The sequence below is a fragment of the Paramormyrops kingsleyae genome, chromosome 22 (genome assembly GCF_048594095.1).
Source record: "Paramormyrops kingsleyae isolate MSU_618 chromosome 22, PKINGS_0.4, whole genome shotgun sequence".
In the NCBI taxonomy this organism is placed as follows: domain Eukaryota; kingdom Metazoa; phylum Chordata; class Actinopteri; order Osteoglossiformes; family Mormyridae; genus Paramormyrops; species Paramormyrops kingsleyae.
Window position 1 is genome coordinate 1,151,185 of NC_132818.1, and position 24,406 is coordinate 1,175,590.

Below are 24,406 nucleotides of genomic sequence, written 5' to 3' on the forward strand. Positions count from 1 at the left end.
GAGATTTCAGTGTCTAAACAGGGTGAGGGTTGCACCCGACAGAGCATGTGACATAGTTGTTGCATGCTTTGTCTTACACAACATAGCCACCATCAGGAAAGAGAGGGATCCGGAAGTGGTGCTGCAGCCTGATGGCGACCTTGAGTCGCTGCAGCTACACCAACCCAGTGGCAGAGCTGCCAGAGACAGAATCGTGGCCCAATATTTTTAATAATGATGACACAATTGTTCAACACAAATGGTATGTTTATTACCAAAGACTTCCTTAGGGGGAGAGAATGATTAAAAAGTACACAAAATGTGAGAGAGAGAGAAAGAGAGAGGATTTTTGTCTGCATGGTGCCTCTTGCATCTGCAGTAATATATACTAACCCTCTGGTGGTGTCAGGAAAAGGCTCACAGTATAGCACTTTGAACCCTTTGTGCCATGTCACTCACGTGTTTACAAAATACAGCAAATGGTTCGAGAAGCTTCATTAGAACATCTCAACTAACCTGCACATCTCCCTTTTTTGATGCGGACTGTATACCAGCAGGGGCTTGCGTGCTGGCAATGGGCTCCTGCACAACATATCCATCACTATCAGTACAGGAATGCTTGGAGTGGAGTTCATACATTACTAAATACCAAGTATTTACATCCTTACCGATTCTCCTGAAGAGTGGTCACTGTGACAATGTGTTCCCATCCAACACGTCACACGGGTCAGCCTCTACTTGCTCAGACACAGGTGGAAGTTTTATGACACTCCCTGCAACTGAATCATCAAAAAGAGAATATATGGAAACTGAACCACGAGGCCTCTGAAAACACACCTACGGCACACAAAGCATATATGTGCAGTGCTGATCCTTCACCCGCAGTGAAGTGAGCAGTGCTGCATCCTGCCACCGGCCCCGAGGAGGAGTGTCCCCCTCCAGTGCCCTCAGAAACAGGGCAACGGGCATTTTGCTGGAGAGTCAGCTCTTCAGCAGGGGTGAGGTCTGGACCAGGTGGACCTCCACCAGATCCTTTTAGCTCCACCTTCTTCTTACTAGCTTTTAAAGGAATAATAATAATAATGTATCAATAAAACAAATGTTCTTGAAACTGTTTATGCTATGATATGTAAGATTTACCAGTTTTGAAGTGTATTTTCGTATTAACTTAAACATGTTCCCAGGTCCTCTCTGTGCTTACATTTGATCTGTATTATAATGAATAAATATCAATTAATGATGTAACACTGTGGAAATTTGACATTGCATATAAATAAATAAACACTTATGCCTTTCATTTGTCTGCTAGGTTTTGCCAGCCCTCTTTTCAAGTTTTGGCCGCTTTTGCGGTGTTTAATTTTTTACCTATTAATTCCTTGACTTCATCACACCCCTCCAGTAAAACTTCTTGCTCAGCCATGGGAAAAAAATTACGCTCTTTCTTTTGCCATCTCTATGCACCAATAAGCGACTTGCTGATCATGTTTCCTAGCCTAGATATATATGGGCTTTTCGAGCAGCATGGGAGCGCGCAATCATCTCAGATTATTGAATCCAGCTAGTCTAATCTAATCCTCAGGTGCGTTTGGAGATCCGATGTAATCGGATGAGTTTTACCGCCGTTAGCTGATCCAAGATGAGGCTTCTGATCTTGGATGATTTAAGCGACGTATGGAGAATACCACCCAGGAGTTAAAGTGTTGCTCAGAAGCTTATATATTTGTCAGTTATTATTATTGTTTATATGGAAGCCTTTGTTAAGCACAGGATGCTTGATGCTGTCTGAGGCTGCCTAGATGAAGTTAAAGTGTCAAATAACCGTGAAGTTACATGTGGGAGGCACAGCTAAAAACAAACACCAAAAAAACATGTCAATGCAATGTTTGTTCTCATGAGCCGGAAGTGGGATTATCGTGTTAATAAAGATTGAATACATGTCAAGAGAGCTTTAAAATGATGTGTCAGCATATAGTTACGTAATCATCACTTATTATTTGTGTGAATTGTGATTTTGCAGTTATTTTAGCCAACATTCAGTTTGATACTTCTTATTGGCACATTTTGTGTTATTTCCCATATTGGATATAAATATATGCTCAAACTGACACAACTATGCCTGGCATTTTTGCACAGCTTACATAAATATGTAAATAAACTGGCAACTGACTAATTGGTGAGAAATGCCATGTGGCTTCAGTTTGCCTCCGTACTCATTATTGTCAGAGTCTCCCCGTGTGAGACACTGATGCCAACGCTCCCGGCTTTGTGGCAGGTCGCGTCAGACCGTTGTCAGCGTGAGGCATCACTAAAGTGCTGATTTGCTCACCCGAGTGTCTCCATGTCTTAGACGTTGGCTTTCATCTTCCAGTGGCTGAAAAATGCCCAGCTGCCCTTCTTCCACTGGGAAGCCACGGAAGGTCTCGCCACGTATGTCCCATGCCATTGTTTCCTCTGTTAATGTTTCTAATGCTAACTTGAGGCTTTAACACCAAAGACAATTCTAGACCCTATTTAGGGGGGCTGCAGCCCCCTGAAAAACAACAGTTTTAGCGATTTGTCCCAGGTTTTCGTATACTGTATGTTTCATACCTCTGGCTTGGCAAAATTTACTGGGGATCCCCCCCTACTCCTGGCAAATTTAATCGTGGGGGGGAGGGGGGAATGAGCTCCTGTAAAGGTCAGAATTGCCCCCAACACCCCAGGCGGCAAGATTTACATGCTGCTAATTCTGGCTTTGGAAACTGACTGGCATTATGCTGCCGTTAAACACAGCGGGGAAAACGACTCAGTCTGCCACTATCTGATTATTCACTCTACATCCAGCAGAAAAAATATTCAGGTTGGCCTATGAGCAATTTTGTATTTAAATGCAATTACTGAAAGTTTTATTCCATAAAAACACTTTCTATTGTAATGTCCATTCCAGTTACAGGCCTTTTTATCTGTTATTCTATTAATTGTAGTAAGGTGCTGTCCATTCACTGCTCATTTTAGCATCAAGGTCTTCTGCTCATTATGTAAGAAACACACATTGGAATCACAAGTTTTATAAACAATACTGGATGCGCAGAGATAATGTGTAAGATCTTTCTCATGCAAGAAACCCAGAATATTTCCAGCTCTTTTTTTATATACAGTGAGGTCATTCCCATTAAATTACACCATAAAGCCTTAATTGATAGGTCGTTTTATGATTAACATAGCAGAATGCTATTGGGTTATTGAGCTTATAGTTGGGTGTTGGAGTTGTTTACTAGTCGCTTTGCCGTGGATCATTTGGGTGTCAGTGCTGCAGCATTCAGTGTAACCCGCATCAGAATAGCAGAGAATGGTGTGCAGCCCCCTTACCATAAAGGAGTGACACCCCCCCCCCCCCCTACCTTAAAGGAGTGACAGCCTTGCAAGACAATGGTGTCCAGGTCCTGTTTGCATCTGTCACCGAAGGCCGGCTTTATGTCATGCGTAAAAAACACGGCTCATTTCACAATATAAGTTGGTTGTGGGAAGACTGTCAGGAAAACCATAGATGCTTAAACCATTCATAAGCACAGCTGTGGTTTGGATTCGGGTGACGTGGTCATGCCTTAAAATGAACTGGAGCTTAAACTGAAAAACAAAGCCTGCATTCCTGTTTTTATTGCTTTCCAGACGAGCACTACTCTCCAGTTTTTGTTCTTAGGTTGTCTAGCGACACCCAACCACTTTCAGACACAGTCTGATTTCATATGTGACCCCCCCCCCCCAATGTTCAGTAATGTGCTGAGGTGACTGTCCTGCCACACAGTTCAAAAGCTGAAAATCTGAGATGTCATGACAGGCCCCGTGTCGCACAGGAATCCCAGCCTCCTTCACGGGTGTCTAGGTAAAACTGCTGAACGAGGCCAAAATCAGCAGGTGAAACTAAATCCTGCCTCCCCCCTCCCCCCAGGCCATGTGTGGGGAACAGCCTGCAGAGAGGTTAATTATCACCTAATGGTACACTTACAGCATCGACTATGGGGGGAGAAAAAACAATTTTCTGCTCTAATGCACAAAATCAAACTAAATGCAAGGAAGGTATCAGTTTGAAGTGTTCATGGAACCTGAACCTTGTGGGTATTCTGAATGTTCACATCACGTTGCATGAAGTGCTCACTTAAAATACCGACATGACCATGGGCCGTGAAAGTCAAAACGATGACTTCTACCGTCATCTATCTGCATATTCATTACAGGGTTTTGGGGGGGGGGGAGGGGGCAGCAGGAGCTTATCCCAGGTAGCAATGGCTACAAAGCAGGGAACACTGTGGATGTCACTCCATCCATCCATCCGTGCATCCGTCCATCCTCTAACTCAGGGCTCCCCAAGTCCCCACAGTTTGCAGACTTACCCTCTCAAACACTCCCCTATTTAAACCTGGGACACGTTCAGCTGAAAACAATGTGCAACATTTTGTTACGGTTTCTGGGTTGAACGACATGTTCCCTTCGAAACAGTGTGAAACATTGTGCAATAGACCTTGAGGTACATTTTCTCCAGCTTGGTGGGTCAGAGGTGTTACCCAGTCAGCAGTGACGTGTATGAATACCCCACTTGATTAAAACGGTAGAGCCCACAATGGATTCTAGCCATAGCTGTGACACTTGCAGAACACAACATGGTGTTCAACACACCATAGTCCATGCTGAACATAGCCTTGGTAATTATCTAATTAAGGTATGTGTTGAGCAGGAATATCTGCAAACTGTGTTGGATTCTGGCCCTCCAGGACCGGAATTGGGGAACCCAGTTCCAACTGCTTATCCTCATCAGGGTCAGGCAGCATAGGGCATAATCCTGGGCCAGTCAATCGCAGGCCAGATGCGCGCACACACACACACACACACACACACTCACACACAGGTTTGTATTCACATCTTTGTGGGGATGTCCATTGATGTTGATTGGCAAAACCCAAATCCCAACAGTGACAACCTTAACCACTACCCAGCCCTAACCTTGACCATAAGGCTAACTAATCAAAACCGTAACTATAAGGTTAACTAGGTAACTAATCAAAATACAAGACTTTTGGCATTTTTAAGTTTTTTATTGCAGTCACAGATTTTTATTAAATTGAATTTCCCCATGGTTTGCATGTTCTCCCCGTGTCGTCGTGGGGTTTCCTCCGGGTACTCCGGTTTCCCCCCACAGTCCAAAGACATGCTGAGGTGAATTGGCGTTGCTAAATTGCCCTTGGGTGTGCATGTGTGTCCCCGCAACCCAGTAGGATAAGCGGGTTGGACAATGGATGGATGGATGGATGAATTTCCCCATGTGGGGACTGAAAAAATGGTCCCTACAATGTCAAAATAACAGGTGTTTATCACACTGTGGGGACCAAAGTCCCCGCAATATAATCTGTACATGACCCACACACACACTATCATAGTTTATGGGTAACTCAGAGATACCAGTTAGCTTAACTGCATGTCGTTGGACTTCAGAGGAAACCTGCTCAGCACAGGGGAAACAAGCAAACTCTACACAGAGCAGAGATGGGATTCCAGCCCCTGGAATTAACGGTGTGAAACGGCACTGCTGCCCATGAACTCGTGCCACATGATTAGCTCAACTAAAGAAATATTAAAACTGACCATAGAATCTGGCCTAAAGCACCTTTCATTAGCTTCTGCATCCTTGAAAAAAAAATCTGGTTTTTGAGTAATTGGCTTTTTTGGAAAATTCCATTCTGGAGTTTTTTTTTTATTCCCTGACGTGCCTTAATTCCATAGCAGACGGATTTCAGGCTGCAAATTGAGAGTGAAGCATTCTTAAGCAGAGAACAGCCAGTAAAGCCCCAAGCAGTCTGCTGAGTGCTGTTCGGAGACATCACAAAGTGTCCGCAAACACTCTTTTGTTTTTAAATGTTTTCCTTGCTTGTTTGGAAAAATTCCAACTCAGCTTGATTGGCTGGAAGATTCTGAACATTTTGTTCAAAACAAACAATATTCTCAGGAAACAGCTGATGGCTTTCTGTGAAACTGTCTAGAAGTTGATCAAGGCAGTCTGGGGATGGATCCCTAAAACCAAGCCCACTGCACCAAAATCTGCTATTGGAATTAACAAATGCATTAACTCAGTAATCTACCAGAACCTGTTCTTAAATAAAGCATGGTACCGCAACAAAGTTAGAAATGTCATTTTTAGGACATAATTGCAAAAAACATGATGGCATTTTTATAAACCCTCTTTATCATAATAACAACACCTTTAGTGAAAGAGCAGAAATATTTCTAGAACCGGTGTTGAGTTGTGATTTATCTTTCACACATATCTCTGAAGGGACTCACTGCTTCTCTGAGAGAGAATACATCCTCTGTTCTGCTTCACTAGTCATTGAAAATAAATGGGATTTCTTACAGGCTTCATGAAATTTATTAATAAAAATGAGCTCTGTTCCTGGCATTTATACCATTTACCTGCTAATAAACCCAAAGAATACAAATGGACCATTATGTTCTCATAATGAATGTGAACATTTTATCTTCATCTGTGAGGATGCATAATATTTCGATTCCAGTAACACAAGCACAAACAGAAAAAATACCCAGAATCGCACAAAATGCGCGTTAGTATGAATAGCAATGATAAGAATCATTATTTATAAACATAAATGACTTATTAATTCAAAGAATGAATCACATTAAGGACTATTTCAGTAATTTGCATGCACAAGAAGTTTACAGCACGTGAAGTACATATTTTCAGTGAGATACAGGAGCAATTATGATTGTAAGTGAATAAGCTGCATCCTTCTGAGGAGGGGAATGGGACAGTTGAGCTTTGCTGGGCGTAATTTATTTTCAGTGCTTGGCAGAAACAGAAAACGGTTCATATAATTCATGTCTTGTCTTCCCAAATCTAAGAATAGGCTCCCATTAAACACTGCTGTCATCACATCGAATGCTGTTGTCCTAGGCGTAGCTACCCCAGCCAAATATACAAACCCACATGACATTTGTATAACTGCAATTTCAATACCATTAAATATCCTGCTGACAACTTCGGGCTATCTGGGTACAAATCACAGATTAATTTTCTCCTCTGGAGTGAAACTTTAATGTGTTTTTGCAAAAACAAAGTAATCTCATTAAATATTACCAAGCTCAGAAGCTCAAAGCCTATGTATAAAACCAAGCCCATTAAAAAAACAGCAAAACTGAAACTGCTTTCTGACACAGTCAGAGCAGACCTGACCTTTACATTTATCGCATTTCCATCCCCTGATATGCCAAATTTCCTTAGATTTTCCGAAAGGTGGCAGAATGTACCAAACTAGAAAGTAAAAAAAGAAACGTAAATGTCACGTTTACTTAACGTCACGTTAGCCCTTTGTAACCATTATCCACGCATCCCCTCACATCTCTTTCCCTCTGACATGCGTTTACATTCCTGTCAAACTCTTACTATCTTAAGTTTGAAATTCAGACCGCCCATTATGTAAGGCGAGGAGAAGCTCCGCTTGTGCCCATCAGTCAATTTAGCACGGCTGTTGCAGTTGCAGGAAACGTCAGCTTCCTTTGGCGCTTTCAGTATTTGTGGACCTGGATTTCCCCCATCATTCCTTTTTTTCCTCTTCTGAGCCAATGGATACCCAGTGCCTACAGAGACCAGCCAATGAAAGCCCGCCTCTACATGCACGTTCTTTAAGGACTTTTGCCTTCTGCATCTGGATTCCAGTCTATACAACAGCTTCTGGTTAAATGCAGAAAACTGCACCTTCAGCAAGTCCTAATATAGCCACGGGGAGGTTACCTTCATGCCAAAAGCGAATGTACACATCGCCATCCTACGATCCCACTTTCGAAGTGAACGAAGAAATCTCCAAGGTCTAGGACAGCAAAGGCCCATGGGAAACAGCTGAAGTGACCTACTTACTAAGTCAGTCAGCATAAGAAAGTCGTAATACACCCGTCGCTGAAACCCACCTGTCTGCACGTGCAATTAGAGGTTGGCCACAGTGACCCCGTAAACACAAACGTTGAGGGTAAACCATTCAATTTTAACTTGCCATGTTACACTTAATTTCAGCTAATGTGAAAGTGAGAGAAAATGGAGAAAAGTGACAGCGAATAGAGATTTAAGGGGTCTTAATTTTAGCAGCATCGCAGAAAGGTCTTAAATAAGAACAGAAGGCTGAGGTCTGGGTGGATTCGACTGACTTTATTGCCATGTTGCACATTTAATAGCAGGTAACCTGAAAGGGGGAGGATAAAGGCAGCGGTAGTGCTGTTTCCGCACACTAAAATTCACACAGACCCCTGTCGTGATCCCCGGGCATGGAGATTGTCCCCACCAGGCCTCGGTATACGCGGCCATGTGGCCCACTTCTTCACTACAATGACCAGAAATTAAAAGGGGGGGGGGGGGGTCTCAGTTCAGGAAAGATGTCAGAAAAAGCAAGACTGTAGCTCAAGATCCTCTCACCGCAGTATTAAAAGGCACAAGCACTGTGCTGAACCAACAGGGTCAGACGTCAGATCCCAGACCCTTCTCCTCCACGATGCAACTGAGCACTTCGAAGTCAGATTTACTGTTGACAGAAAACAAAAACTTGCATCAGTGAATTACGTTAGTTTTACATATTTTAAGCCCTTAATTACTCAGTACACTTAATGTGCATGTCCTCTTGGGTATGGTTTGACCTGCACTGTTTTTTCATGGACTCTGCTGAAAGCCACATGCACGGCATTATAAATGCTGTATGTGCACATTTACATCATGCCTGCAGACGTGACCCTTCTTTCATTAGAACAGTCTCATCTTTCCTAGACTTGTGGCCCATTTCCCCCACCTCATCTATTGCCCCTCTACACTGTTCTGAAAATTAATGTTTACATATATTTATTAACAATATACCATATTGGCCCAAATATAAGATGTTTTTTTCCAGAAAAAACAAAGCATCTAAATAACTAGGGTCGTCTTATATTTGAGGGCTAGAATTTAAATGTCATTATACACATACAAAAGTAGATGGTGTCAATTATGCACCTCCTGGCTGGAAATTGGCCATATACTTTAAATATGGAATTCATGTTTTCGTAGTGAGTGTTGTGTAGATTGTTGGCGTCCCTGTCTTTCCCACGGGCAGCATTAAACAGATTGTAGCTGATAATAAATAAAATAATTTTCATTTTAAAACTGTCATCTCTTTTATTAAAATTACTCAAGCATTTGCCATGCTGTTGTATGCTGTTTGTGCTCTTTATGTGGCTCTGCTGCATCAAAAACATTCTGCGTCCTCTAGGGTTGTGGAGTTTGTATTATTGATTATCTATCCTTTCCCATCCAAATAATACATTTGTTTATTGGAATGTCTGTTGTTTAATACACTTACTGTAATGTGATATAACAGTGATATAGTTAACCTCATATGTTCTTGGCAAGTAAAATTATTTTTCTTTATAAAAGATAAGATTTGGCATTCCAAAAACTAGCTGCTGACAAAGTAGGGGGCTGTCTTATAATCGGGCCAAAACAGTAAATCCACCACACACAGAGGTATCCGCAAGACAGCTCGTACATGGACTACGCCAGATCTCCAATGGGAATGATTTCTTCGTTGATGAAAAACTCAATCGTCTCTTCCTCCCAGTCGTCAACGTTGCTGTCGAGATCATCCGTGTCCACACCTACGGATGGCAAATGCCACGGTTAACTTTCAGAAGCTGGAGAGAAATTTACCTGATATTGCTCCTCTAAATCAAACTTCATAAAACATGTTAAACCCACAGAATCATTCCAGAATCCCACAGCTTGTATTTACACCAATATGCCAAAACATTATTCCCCATGTGAAGCAAATAATGTTGACTATCTCGTAAAAACGGTGCATGTAAAATTCTGTGATATATTAGACAGTAGGCTAACATTCAGTAGCTGACATGTGGAACGCAGAAGAAACAGGTAGAGATAAATATCTGAGTGACATTGATAAGGGCCATTTCATCATGGCTAGACAACAAGGTCAGAACATCTCCAAAACAGCAAGGCTTGCGAGGAGCTCTCAGTCAGCTGTGGTGAGCACCTACTCAGAGTGGTCTGAGGGGGGGGAAACCACAAACCACTGACAGGGTGCTCAGCAACCAAGACTAATCAATGCGAGATTTGAATGAAGGCTATCCTGTGTGGAACAGACCAACAGAAGGGCTACTGTGGCACAAATGGCAGATAATATTGATGATGATCGCAGGAGTAATGTGTCACAACACATAGTGCATTTTAGCCCTGATGCGAATTGGGCTGAAAGTACAATTATAGTGAAAATACAGTATTCAAAGTAATTTATTTCATATGTGTTCTTTAGTACATATTACTATTATATTTTTGGCTTATATGTGTTACTGCTGTAAGGTGTCTTGAATAAGTTCAGTAAGTGTTGCACATTGGACTGCAGGATGTCACCCTGCGGGGATTTCAGCCTCACAAACTGCTACTGCCTAATCCCATAAAGAAATTGAAGAATACCTCGCAGACCACCGTGACTCGGAGAAGATCCTGGCCCTATTCCAGACTGAGGAAGCCCAGAAAGCAGACATGCTTGGTCTGCATGTGTTCATCTCCCACCATGGCTGTTACTGTATAGCATTAGCTATAGCCCAACCCGTAGGCGAGTGGACTCTGAAGATGGGCATTGTACCACAGCTGCATGTCAATGTCCTGCTGGGATGCGACTGGCCAGGGTTTGAGGTCCTGCTGCTGAAGACAACCCAAGCCCACGGCCGCTACTGGGCAGGATTCCCCTGACTAGGGACCTCCCTTGAGCTGGTAAGGGATGCCATTGCTGAAGGTAAGCCTCCCACATCTAACCTTCATCCATTTTCAGATTTTTCCCAGCGTATCCAGTCAATTGCCTGCATGCCAACAACCCCCCCCCCCCACCCCCACTCATCATCATAGTCCCCTTCATCCGAATAGAGCTGGTGGGATCCCTCGCCAAGTCTACCTGGGGTTATGAGTACATCCTGGTCCTCGTACCAAGGGAGCAGTTCCTCCTCGTTAGCCAAGTGGGCCTCCCTAAGGAGATTCGGACTAACCGGGGCTCTGCATTTACCTCCTGCACGGTGAAAAAATCTGTTCATACCTCAGTGTATCGTCCCAAGACAGATGGGCTGGTCGAACGCTTTAAATCAGACCCTTAAGTACATGCTAAATTGCATGACTGTCACGAATGGCTAGAACTGGGGACATGATACTACTATGTGTCTTGTTTGGAATTTGGTAGGTACCCCAGTCCTCCATGGGCATCACCCTCTACAAGCTCCTGTTTGGGAGACAACCCTGAGGCTTGCTTGATATAGCCAGCGAGGCCTGGGAAGAACAACCATCCCCCTTCTGAACTTTAGTGGACTGTGCAGGAAATGAAAGAGGGGATCAAGTGGGTGATGCCCATCATTCTGGAGCAAGGCAAACAAGCACAAACCTATAACCAACCTGCCCAGGTGTAGGACTTCCAGTACCATGATCAAGACTAGTGCTACTCCCCACGTCTTCCTTGCCAAATGGCAGGGACTAATCATGGTTGTGGAATTTGTCTTTTTTTCCACTACTGCAAGCTCTGCTATGTACGTATACAACATTATTCCACCGGCAGCATGACTAACATGGCAGGGCATCTCCACAGGCACCACAAAAGCATAGATTTATCTGTTAAACGGACAAGTGTAACACAAACTACTCTCCCGTCTTCATTTGGAATAAAACTTCCAAGTAACTCAACACGTGCAAAGGCAATTACAAGCGCGTTAGGAGTATTTATAGCCGCGGACATGCGACCTTATTCAGTGGTAGAAAACTCTGGTTTTAGGCATTTAATTAGCGTGCTAGAACCGCGCTACGAAATCCCAAGTAGAACGCAAGATAAAAGTTATTGTTACATTATATTGTTAATAAACATTTTAAATTTCACAACGTGGTGTGTGGTACATTGCGAACAAAGGTCAGATATTATTATATTGCATAAAAGTCTTAAAATGGCATAGCTTATGCTTTCAAATGTTTCTTTTTTTAAATCGAGAATCGAATCGAACCGTGACTTTAGAATCGAAAATGTAATCGAATCGAGGATTTGGAGGATCGTGACACCCTTAATAAATGTACACATTATTTCTTTTCTCTAAATTTGACCAGCATTGCAATCCTCCATCCATGTTCTGCCTACCTAAGTAGAGGGTGGGGGGGTTTGCTGAGCATATTCGAGGAGGTATAAAGCGTAGGTAGGGAACACCCTGGGTGAGACGCCAGTCCATCAGGCAACTCACAAGCCACACAATACGGGCAATTTGGAGCCAGTTTATCCAGCCGAATGTCTTTGGACTGCCGAGTGGGAATGGGACACCCTAGATGAGTCACATGCACTTACGTACCTCCCCGGAGCTGCAGGCGCAGGGGCCGCTGCTCCTGGTACATCTTCGATGCGTCCTCACGGTACTTCCGGTAATCCTCCTGCATGGTGCGGCGCTTGTCCACCAGCTCCTGCAGAGGTGGACGGGGAGTCACATGGTTAAACAAACAAACAAAAATATGGACAGTACGATTCAGTGTTGATGCAACAGGAGATGAGCAATCAGAGTGACAGGGAAATGTGCTTGAGTTTATGTGGTCTGATTAAAATCAAACCGAAAGATAAAAATAAAATTATGTTATTGGGAGCATGAATCACAGGAAGCCATCGACTGGGACTGGGACTGGTCATCGTCTGGGTGAATCTGCTTCAACATTGACCGTATCTTAATTTCCCTCTGGGGATCAAAAACATCATCTCATCTCACACTATGTAGATGTATCAACACCATCCAGGTTCAGGCTGTCTGGACTGGTTTATGATGGCAACCATTGTGAGCATGCAGACAAAGCACCCCCTTAAGAAAGTGAGAACTCTCACCTTAGAGGCCTTGGACTGACTCAGCCGGTCCTTCTGTTCAAAGATCTTCGAGTATTTCTTCAGATCTTTCTTGATGGTCTGAATGATGAGAGACAGTCAAAATTAATTGCCGATGCCCCAAGGGTCAGGCTTTGCAGAGATGCCCCGTACGCCTTGTTTGACCCTCACCTTGATCTGCTCCTGACTGAGAAGGGTAGGTGGTCGTGGCCTCCAGAGCAACTGGCAGAACCGATCCTTGATGTTCTTCTGCAGGAGCCGTCCTTGAAATGTCCAGACCCAAAACGCATTGTCCACCTGCGGAATGGAAATAAAGAAGGTGGACTTTAACCTCTCTTGGGCACAATAATGCATCACTTAGGCTTCTGGGTATCTCCAACAACCACCGCTAGTGGGCAGGGGAGACCATCTCATACCTTATGGCTCCACCAGGAGACAGAGGTCACCACGTATCGGCCGGTGGGATCCCACTCAACATCAGAAGCCATGTAGTGCTCAGCGATGTTCATGATCGTACAGTCCGAGGTGTCCACGAAAGCCAGGGCACCGTTCATGCTTTCCAGAAAGAGAAAATGGATGAGGTGTACTTATGGAAAGAGCGAGCCACACACACATACATTCACATGCTACACAGACTACCCACCTCCTTAGCCCAGCCAACACCAGAAACTGGCCTTGAGGACTCCAGAAGATGCTATTTGCTTGCTGTTTATCAAACATTTCTGAAGAACAAGCTTGTGTTAGACTTTGTTTTCAGGAAACTGGAAGAGAACATCCTGGAACACATTTCAGACTGATGTAAGGGTCAGTTGTAAATGGACACTTACTGATCAGTTCGATTTTGCCGTTATTCTTCACGTGGTAGAAGGACACGTTGATGCGGGGCGACTCGCCATGGAGGACGGCGAACTTGCTGCCATTGGGCTCCCAAGCGAAGGCGATGATGCTCTCTGAAAGGGGCAGCAGGGCAGGGACTGGTCATAATAACCAAGAGTGCATATTCGCCAATGTCACTGTAAGGAGCCCAGCTCACCCTTCATCTCCACCACGTCCACAGGGACCTGCTTCTCCCTCATCCGGAAGATCTCAAAGTTGGTGACCACACCCTGGTAGATGGAGAAGTGAGAGACTAAACTGGGGTGAGGGATGGCGTTACAGGGCAACCAAAAGGGCTTGGACTCCCTTCTCAGACAGGGCAGGTTTCAGTTCATGCAAGTAATGCGAGTGACGTTTCGCTCTGGTGGTCATTTTAAGGAAAATGCTATTTGCACCAAGGAGCCAGCAGACAACAATGCTACTCAATTACAAATTCCATGGCTAATGTTATTGAAGTCTTGCAATTTTTTAACAACCCCCCAAAAAAACAAAAAAATCTAAAATTCCGCCCAACATGCTACATGTAAGAGGGGAATTCTCACCCTGTACTGAGTGCTGACGATAGCAAAATTACTTTGCGCCTTCAGCTCGCTAACTACTGCTAAAACAAGGGTACATTTTGTGTTTAATGTACCAGAACTTTTACATCTGCATCCCACTTTGGCGCCTTCAGCTGTTCAAGTAACGTACAACCATGCATGCAACACAGTGTTTATGTTTTTTTGTGGAGCCAGGGAGCAAGGAGTGAGAAGGCGGGGTGTAAATAGCCAAATAGATGCCATGTCACTATTTTCACTGGGGTGCAAATAGACACTCCGATATTTTAATACATTTTAGAAAATGGCACTTTCCAAAGTTCAGGTTACAAGCCTACATAGCTAACCACTTTGTCACCTAATCACTATTACACTCACTTTCAGAAAGGGCACCACTCAACAATCAGGAAAAGATTATCCCTTCCATGAATGAGCTGGAAAGAGTACCTGTGTGCCCTTAGGGGTCCGGTCCACCTTCACGCAGAGGTAGTCACCGTTCTTCTGCCAGTGTAATTTGCAATCCACCACGTTGAAGAGATTGCGGACTCTGATCTCTTGTCTGGATGGCATCTGCATCAGAGTGACCCTTGCTGGAATGTCTTTGTCCTCTGGTACCCAAAAGGCAATGATGTTGTCTCCTGGAGACCAAGAGAAGTCCCTAAAAATAAAAACAGAACCACATGCACTTAAATCTTCTGTCATTTGGATTTCCATCTAATGCTTACTTCTAATGTCCTTTGCCAAGTGTTTACGGGTTTGATAAAACTGATGACTACACATCTAGCCATATGTAGAAAAAAAAAGCAGGAAGAGCTATTAAAATGATATTCATCGTTAGATTACAAATTTAACATGGGTCTCACTTTATTCCACTGATCTTCAGACTCTTCTTGTCTAGAAGCCCCATTGACTGTGGGAAAAGCAGAATACAAGTTTAATGTGAAAGAATAAAACAAACACAAGCTATACACTCCAGGCCAAACAATGGGCCAAAGATTATTGTCGTGTAATTTGGGTTCGGCCCATTTGTTCTGCCCAAGAGTGTATTTCAAGGCAGTGATTCTCAACCCACTCCTCAAAGACCCCGATATGATGCATGTTTTTGCTCCCTCCTAGACAATCCACAGTCCCCAAGGGCCGATTTGAGAAACACTACCTTATGGATCCTAGGGGTATATTTGGTGAAAATAGACCTTGGAAGCAGAGGATGGTAACTAGTACGGCAAAAAAAAAAAGCAGAAACCCTGTGAGAGGTTTGACTCTGAATGCAATCAGTTTAATATAATTCTACTAGACCCAATAAAGTAACCAGCAGGATGTGGAACAGGAAGTGGACCCATTAGTGATGAGTAATGTACAGTTACTCCATCTGCCACAGTTTCCAACACCCTTATACAACCATCCATTTCTTTACTCTAATACCCATCAGTTAAACCCAAAGGTGTCATTAGAAGGACCATTTTGGAGGGGCTGATGAAGGACCAGCAGGTAATACTCACTGGTGTTTCATAGATGCTGAGGGTGTCCTGGGTCATTCTGGCAAAGAATTTTCCATCATGACTCCACCTGGGAAAACAGGTGATGTCATAATAATTTACCAGTACAAGCTGAAGCAGGATGAGGAAAAGAGATGGTCTGCAAGCCTGGCGACATCACTCACCACACTAAAGGTTCAAAACATTCAGAAAAGCCATCCTTCCTCAATACAACTCATTACTCTCGGTCCTCACCTAAACCTACACAGCCTGAATCGTGCGGAAGATACCCCTTCAGAGGGACCCTGAGCTAGGCAGACTTACTTAAAGATAGGCCAGTGTGTTGAGCTCTCGCAGTGGAAGCCTCTCTTCTTCTGTCCAGTCAGGATGTCCCAGATTATAATAGCCTGCGGATCTTCCTTCGTGTCCATCAGGGGACTAAAGGTTACCACATATCTAAAAAAAAAATACAGAAAACAAACACCTGATTGGTCATCGCCATGCAACTCAATATTATCATTTATCCTGATATTTTTAAATTTAAATACAGTGGAAACCGCTTATAGTGATCACGGTTATAGTGATCAACCATTTATATGGATCAAAAAGCTTGGGACAAAATCATTCCTGTACAAGTGCCTTACTTAGCCTTGCAGTAACCCATCTGCTTCTGGCTAGCTACCTGAGGCTAATGCAGCGCGTACAGAAAACATGTCAGGAAAAAGGACATATTTTTCTCTCAATGACAAATATACACACATCAAAGCTTATGAAAAAACGCCAAAAATGAGTCAACGAGATGCAGCAGCCAAACTACAATAAGCACTTTGAGATGATGTAATGTGAAAATGCGCTGCATAAATTAAATAGAATTTAATTGATTATGTACAGCACTGTATTATAGCGTATTTGAATTACACACAGTTTAGTAATTTAATTTGTAGAGTACTGTCATTTGTTAAGTGTTTAAAACAGCTGTACTGTATTTTGAAATTGTCAATAAAATTACGTAAATAGCGACACTGTTTAAGTCCACTTATTTTTTTTATATAACTGGTAAAGTACGCTGTAAAACTGACAAATTAGTTATACATCATTAGACTTCAAAACATTAAAGAATTCACTAAACACCATTTTACTGCACTACTGTAGACCCATTACTGTCATCCATTTCTGAAACACATTACAATAATCGCAACCTGCTAATGTTAATCATCGTAACATGGAAAGCCTTTGCGTAAAAAGAAAGAGCACCTTTCACAGGGTGAGAAGTCAATCAGCTGGACGCCCTGGTGGCTGAACCTCTGGATCTGCTTGAACTTCTCCCCCCCCCACAATGCGATACCCCTCTGGTGGAACGTAGCCAAGTATGTACCTTTGGGAGACCAGCGGACGTAGGTCTCTGTCCAGCGCTGGGGGGACACAGAGATGAATTGGGTTAGGCTAGTGTTTCTCAAACCAGTCCTCAGGGACCCCAGACAGTCCACATTTCTGCTCTCTGGGAATAAAGGAGGAAGCAAAAACTTGGATCGTCTGGGGGCCCCAGGGACTGGTTAGAGAGACACTGGGTTAAGCCAGATTAAACCCACCAAAGCAGGAGCAACAGGGCCAACCAGAGAAAGGCAGCCCAGTGAAATCACTCACCGGCCGTTCCTCGACCAAGATTGGCTCTTTGACGTCATTGGAGAATATTCCTGTCCTTTCACCAGATTCAAAGATCACGCTGTACTGATCACGACAGTCAGGGTCCTCCAGCCAGTGCCGCAAGTTCCCCTTGGGTGAATGTCACACACAAACCCGTAGGTGTCAACTATACCTGGATGCCGTTTACTGTGCCAGGTGGGAACACCGTGAGGCGTAACAGTAGGATGGTACTCACAAAGTCTCTGAATGGCTGTTTCTCGGGTGTCTCCCATTCGTCGCTGATGTTCATGTACCTGGAAGGAGGAAAAACAAGTGTAGAAGAGGTATAAGAAGAGGTATAGAAAGGGTATAAGAATACATGTAGACACATAGCACTTACAGTAGGACATGTACCTCTCCCCCAGAGGTGACAAGACGCTTATCCTAGCTTGAACAGATCTAGAAACAGACACTGCCGTGCCTGAGATATGGTAGAGTAAGCTGAGTTCTAATAGAATGAAACCCCAAGTCTTTCCCGATAAAAACACAAGACCGTATATGTTCTGGGAGTCTTGCCATTGCATCGCCCAGACATCATATTTCCCTCATTCAGCAGAAGATTTGTCCCACCTAACTAGGCATTTTCCTCACTGTGGTCTCCTGCACATGGACAATCTGCTTTGCACACACATCAGGCCTTGACAGAGAAACTCTCGAGGCATAATGATAAATTACGCACAAGTTTTTTGGCTAAAAACATAATAGAATCTTACTTGTCAAAGTCTGTGAAAATGTTGACCCGGAAGGTGTGCTGCTTGTCCAGCTTGTATCCGTCAGCATTCTTCACGGCTTCTGCGGCTTGGCCAGGGGAGGTATACTCGAGGAAGATATACCTGAGGACGGAACGAGGGGTGCCGCTTATGAACATCAGCGCCATCTGCACATCCACCCACAGGTACAGCCAGCTCAGCAAGAGTCTCCGGGACAATACACAGGCACACTGACCCCTTGGTCTTGCCATCAGCCTCAGGGTAAAACTCGTTGGTGATCTTGCCAAACTTAGAGAAGATCTTATGGATGACATTTTTCAGCTTCTCCAAGCGCTCTGGTCCAACCTGTGGAACGTTGTCCACCACAATGACAGAGTCGATGCCATCTGCCTCCTGAGGTCTCTCTCGGAGGACGTCCTCCAGGAGCTCTAGAGAACACAAACTGCCCTGAGCCACTGCTGTCATATACAATCGACCCGCCAAACAGCCACATGGCCTCTTTATTTCTGCCTGAAATCTGGTGTCATTTTAGAATGCTGTTAACCTTAAGCAAAGCAGAGGAAATAACAGAATAGCAAAGGCATATTCATCAATGAATGGATGTCTGGTGCACAGACGATCTTATACATGCAGAATCGTTATCCGGAGAGGTATCAAGCCATCTAACCTTATCACAACTGGAGCCAAGACTTATTATCAATAGCGAGGTAACATACGCTACTAATGCACTGATATGCACCATCGATATCCAACTCTGTAGCCAAATCAGTTATTTGACATTGACATTTCATGTGTCAGCGTCGGCATATATGTGCATATATATGCGTACTTGTGCTTGCAATCTACTACCCAGCGATTAGCACCGAGTAACAAAAGATGGGAGATTACTGAGCTACTACGGGTAATTAGCACGCATTCTGCTGCGCTGTTTAAACTAACTGGTTAGTTGCATTTCAGCAGATTAAGCGGCAGGCCGCAGATCCAGCTCTCCAGCTGGCCGATCTGGGCAGCTTTCTCACCCTGATCACTGATGTCGTCTTCAAAGTCCTCCGGGTCGCTAAAGGAAGGCTCCTCGCCTTCTTCAAACTCAACTTCGTCCTCCATAACAGTATCCCGCATTTAAGGCGTGTCTCGCCGATTCAGATGTAAAAAAAAATACTGATGATTGATTTTACAACCACAATAAAGGATTTTTTCCTCAGCATACCATGTGCACTACAACCGGCACGGACCCCAGTCCTCGCTGGAAAAGGACCGTACCTACTCAAAAAAAAATAGGTAAACAATTTTTAAAAATCTATTTCATGCAACACACTAAGAAACTCATATATGTTATTAAAAGTATTTTCAGTATTTATTTTTAGTCATAAAATACTCCAAAACAAAACCGTCATAAGGACTAATTTAGTCAGCGAACCTGACGCTGGTCTCCCTCGATGCATTGGTACATTTGGTACGTTCCAAAAATGGACGCTTTTTTCTTTTTTTAAGACTTGGATATATCGTGATTTTTGTTTCTATGAAATGCTGTAGCTACTGGTCTGTCATATTCTACTATAGATTTCATTAAGCGGCGTGTTTTTTTTTTTAATCCGGAGAAGGCTATATAAATGCACCCAGCGTAGCATGCAGTTTTGCGTTGAATTAAAAGACGCCACATGTATTATTCGTATTAAAATAACCAAGGTGCCAGTTTTAACCTTTTTCTTTCTTTTCATACACACACACACATACACACAAACATTTTACACACACACACACACATACAAACACTCACACACACAGACATACATACAAACATTTACACACACACATACATATATATATATTTGTGTGTGTATGTGTTGTAGTGCTGGGGGGGATTAGCATATCCGGCATGCCCGCGGGTAACTGTAAATAGCCCCTTGATGTACTGTTCTTGTTAGCCGATTGTGGAGTGTATGTTTGCCTGTCTTGTGTGAACCCTGTATGATCCTCGCCTGCCCTTAGCCTTGTATAAATTTCCCACTGTGTGTGTTCCTTGCAGTGTTCTGTCGTAATATCCTACCTAGAGACGTGTTATCCAGCCTTTCTGCGCATGTGCATTTCCACTGTCTTAGGTTCAGTGTTGCCACTTTAGCGACTTTGTCGCTATATTTAGCGAGTTTTAAGACCCCTCTAGCGACTCTTTTTCAAAAAAGCGACTAGCGACAAATCTATCGACCTTTTCTGGTGTTACTGGATACTTTTGGAGACTCTGACGTGAAAGCACGTATCGTCCTTGCTCTTCTCACCGGGCAGCGGGTGCTGCCGTGGGCTCCTCTCCGTCCCAAAGCACTCACAGGCGCCCAGTCAGCGCGCAGCAACCCCGCCCAGCTGCAGTCACAGCAGGAGATGTGCATCATTTTCTCACATTGCCATTGACAGTTTTTTTCAATTGGCCTTTTTTGGTCCATTTACAGTAGATTGTTAATGTAGATTTTATACAAAAAAATGTTATGGTTAAAAATGTTTCACTTGTTTACTGTGACTTGTACACTTAAGCAAACTTAAAAAAATAACTCCGCCATTGTCTCTTTGGGGTCACTTTTGCCGGTGATATAAACGTATCTATGGAAAAACACTTTTTTGTCTCTCCCACGATATTATTCCTCTCTCCTACAGCGTCCATTTCAATTACAATCACGTTATGCAAATGAGGCGATGGCGTCATTTAGCGACTTCTATAGCGACTTTTGGGACAGCCAATAGCGACTTTCCTTGCTGAAGAGCTGGAAACAGTGGTTAGGTTTTAGCGGTTAGGGTTACGGTAAGGGTTTTATGGGTTGGGGGGGGGGGGGGTAATGTTAGGGTAAGAGTTAGGGCTAGGGCAGGGGTGCCCAATCTTATCCGCAAAGGGCCGGTGTGTATGCAGGTTTTTGGGATAACCTTTAGGTCAGCTGTTCAAACCCAGGTGTGAGGACTCTTCAGCCAATCAGTCCTCTAATTAGTAATCTAATTAGGGAGTTGCAGCGAAAACCCACATACACAGCGGCCCTTTGCAGATAAGATTGGCCACCCCTGGGTTAGGGCTATCGATTAGCACTATGGTAGGATGTTTTATAAAAGTTGTGTTCCTCCTTCCAGAAATACTCCTTGTCTTTTGCCGCCGCTATGCCTCGGTCTACCAGTCATTCCCACTTTAAGGATATTGTTTTCAGGGAGGCAGATGAGGGGCATCCAGGAGGGCGGGGGTGCTGGTCAATGCTTTAATGGCTGGTATCATATATATGTATATATTGCAGACTAGGGTGTGGTTGGGGTTTGGTGGGCAGGATAGATTGGTAGTAAAATGTGGAGCAAGGTTACAGCGGTAAATGTTTTGCTGGCTAATTTTACCCCCGCTGATCAGCAGGATGACAGATTTCTGGGACATTGCACATCATTTGCACTCGCAGGATCAGTGTTGGGTAAGTTACTTTAAAAAAGTAACTAATTACTAATTACTTAATCAATGTTGTATTTAAAATACTTATCTAATTACTGTGTCTGAAAAGTAACTTAATTACTCAATAAGTAATTTAACTAAATACTTCTTAAAATCCCTATAAACCTTCAGTGGACAAACAATAGAAATTAAATTCTTTAAATAATAAATAATTTTTAAAAAACCATATGAGTCAAACATGAAATAGTTTAGCCTTTTACCTTTCTGAATCATCTTTATTACATTCTATAAAAAAACATTCTATAATAATGAGTCTGTTAATGTGAGACTTAAATGGGATTCACTAATTACCAGTATCACTTAGTAACCTGGGTTAGAAGGCTCGTCCAGTGAGCTGCATCACCAGGTAATGTAAACAATGGGTAGCGAAGCCCCCCTCACGGCCGATGAGAGAGAGTCTCGCGATGTTTCAGGCGAGTTTGAGGTTCAGAGCGTGTAGCAAGATCGCACAAAGGCAGGAACTTATTATGAGACACTCAATGACGGAGGCTAAAGTTGTGTAAAAGACATGCATTTATTCCTAGTTGGTTTACTTGGTTGAAGAGTGGGGGGGGGGGGTCTTGGCAGTTGATGGCAGAGCTGCTGAGCCGATGGCACTCAGGAAGGCGCGGCGTTTGAAGCAGTGGAGTGGAGCCCCTTTGGATTCTCTCTCCTGGTGAAGCTTTGTCTTGGGTGCTGTTCTCTGTTCAGCTGGGCCTTCACCGGAGGGTTTCTGGTGGGCTTCTCGTCTCCCGGGATGATGGTCTTTTCTGTACGGCTGCTGGGTGTTCTCTACGCTGCTTTATTCTGAGGTCCAGGTTTTTATGGTCTAAAGTTCATGAATAGGGATGACCAGGAATTCAAATCCTGGCCCAATGGCTGGCCATCCATTTGGCGGGCTTTCGGAAGGGGGTCTGTATCAGTCCTTTAGGGATTTATGGCCCGACTGATTCTCCCTTTACTGATGATTTTCATTAAGCTGTTATAACTTTTAATACATCCACTTTTATGGTAATCACTGACCAGATTTGGAATCAGGGGTGATTAACAATCAGTTTGATACCAAACATGCCATACCAGCTTCACAGGTACATACCTCATACCATCTGCATTAATTGATTAAACAATTAATTATTGTATCTTTGTGACTGACTCACATCAGTATAGGATACAGGGGTTTTGGGTTGCACCTCAACAGATGTTACACTTTGTGCGGATATTACATCGAATATTCCTATTACAAACAGCACATCTTATCCATTGATAGGCGTGGCCGTTATTTTGTGGTAATATCAATATAAGTTGATCTGGAAATCTGGAAACAACATATTTTGTTTGGTGTGGCTTGTGCCAATTCATCTTCTCCAGAATGGATAAGATACACCTTAATTCAGTTCTTTTAACATAGCATGGTAGAAACAAAGAAACTTGGTGACTGTCCACCTACCGGCAGGCACTGTTCCCGAACGGCTCCTGTCACTGTTTAGCGCCACTAGCGACAGTACAATCATTGTTTTCTCAAATATTATCTTAAAGAGATGTACAGTCAGCAACAATAATATAATTCGTAGTCATACAAAGATTAAACAAGTCCTCAATTTATTTCCGTATCCCAGTTTATCCTAGCCGATTCACAGAATCTCTGGTTTACTTCCATGAGCGGTTGGTAGGTGCTTCTCTACTGTATCTGAATGGCACCTGCCACTAGAGCTGCCACGTGACCTGCCATTAGACCTGCCACTACCGGCAGGCACTGTTCCCGAACGGCTCCTGTCTCCTTAGCGCCACTAGCGACAGCAACAACAACAACAAATTTATTTTTGTATAGCGCATTATCACAACATTACATTGTCCCAAAGCGCTTTACAGCATCCCCACCCAAAGCCCCCAGTGAGTAAGCCATAGGTGACAGTGGCAAGGAAAAACTCCCTAGAAGGAAGAAACCTTGGGAGGGACCAGACTCAAAGGGGGAGCCCATCCTCCAGGGGCCGGCAGGGAGAGTCAAATACAGTTTAGTCTGAAACACAAACGGGGAGCAGGGGGGAGATGAAAAGCCGGTGCCAACACTTCCTCCAATCGCCAGGCAGCCAGAAGGCAGGGAGCGGGTCATACAAGGAAGATGACACTGGCAGAACGGCGAGCTGGATGCACGGTCGTCATTGGCAGTGGCGACGTCACATGTTGCAGGGTGTGCTGGACATCTTGATAGATTGAAAGCTCCAGGTAGCACCACCCAGGAGAAGGTGGTGGAAATAAATGCAATTAGTCAAAGTAAGGGAGACTATAGGCAGTGCTAAAAGTTAGATGAGTGCAATATGAAGTGCAATGCTCCGGCAGATATGGCTATGGCAGCATAAGTAGGAGGGAGAGGCAGGTGGGAATGCAGGCATGGGGAGTCCCTGAAATGTCAGCACTCCAATCCCACAAGCAATTGTGAAGCTAGAGTGACAGCACTGTCAATTCAGTTTATCCAAAGCCAATGGCACCGATCTCCACCCAGCTCTACACCTCACACTATAGGTTTAACTGGGAGTGAGAAGCTAGCTAGAGCTAGAACTAGTGTCCCTATAAGCTAAACTAAATAGGTGTGTTTTTAGTCTAGACTTGAATATTGAAAGTGAGCCTGAAACCCGCACATCCGGTGGAAGACCGTTCCACAGCTGAGGAGCTCTATAGGAGAAAGCTCTGCAGCCTGCCGTAGATCTTTCTACCCTAGGTACTAACAGATATCCCGCACCTTGAGATCAAAGCAAGCGTGGGGGATTGTACTGTATGTGGTCAGCAGATTATTAAGGTA

General features: G+C 43.8%; 1 protein-coding gene across 1 annotated transcript; it reads right to left on the reverse strand.

The window, feature by feature from the left end:
- Positions 1-8,143: 8,143 nt before the first annotated feature.
- Positions 8,144-19,613, reverse strand: eif3ba (eukaryotic translation initiation factor 3, subunit Ba). The gene is made up of 19 exons (XM_023829991.2): positions 19,184-19,613; positions 18,400-18,592; positions 18,168-18,287; positions 17,651-17,708; positions 17,416-17,544; positions 17,026-17,183; positions 16,096-16,227; positions 15,796-15,862; positions 15,160-15,206; positions 14,744-14,954; positions 13,918-13,990; positions 13,712-13,834; positions 13,528-13,606; positions 13,301-13,439; positions 13,056-13,181; positions 12,888-12,965; positions 12,370-12,478; positions 9,528-9,636; positions 8,144-8,534 (listed from the first exon to the last, which is right to left on the reverse strand). The coding sequence occupies exons 1-18, from the start codon at positions 19,281-19,283 to the stop codon at positions 9,533-9,535; spliced, it is 2,046 nt and encodes a 681-aa protein (XP_023685759.2). The 5' UTR covers positions 19,284-19,613; the 3' UTR covers positions 8,144-8,534; positions 9,528-9,532.
- Positions 19,614-24,406: the final 4,793 nt, after the last annotated feature.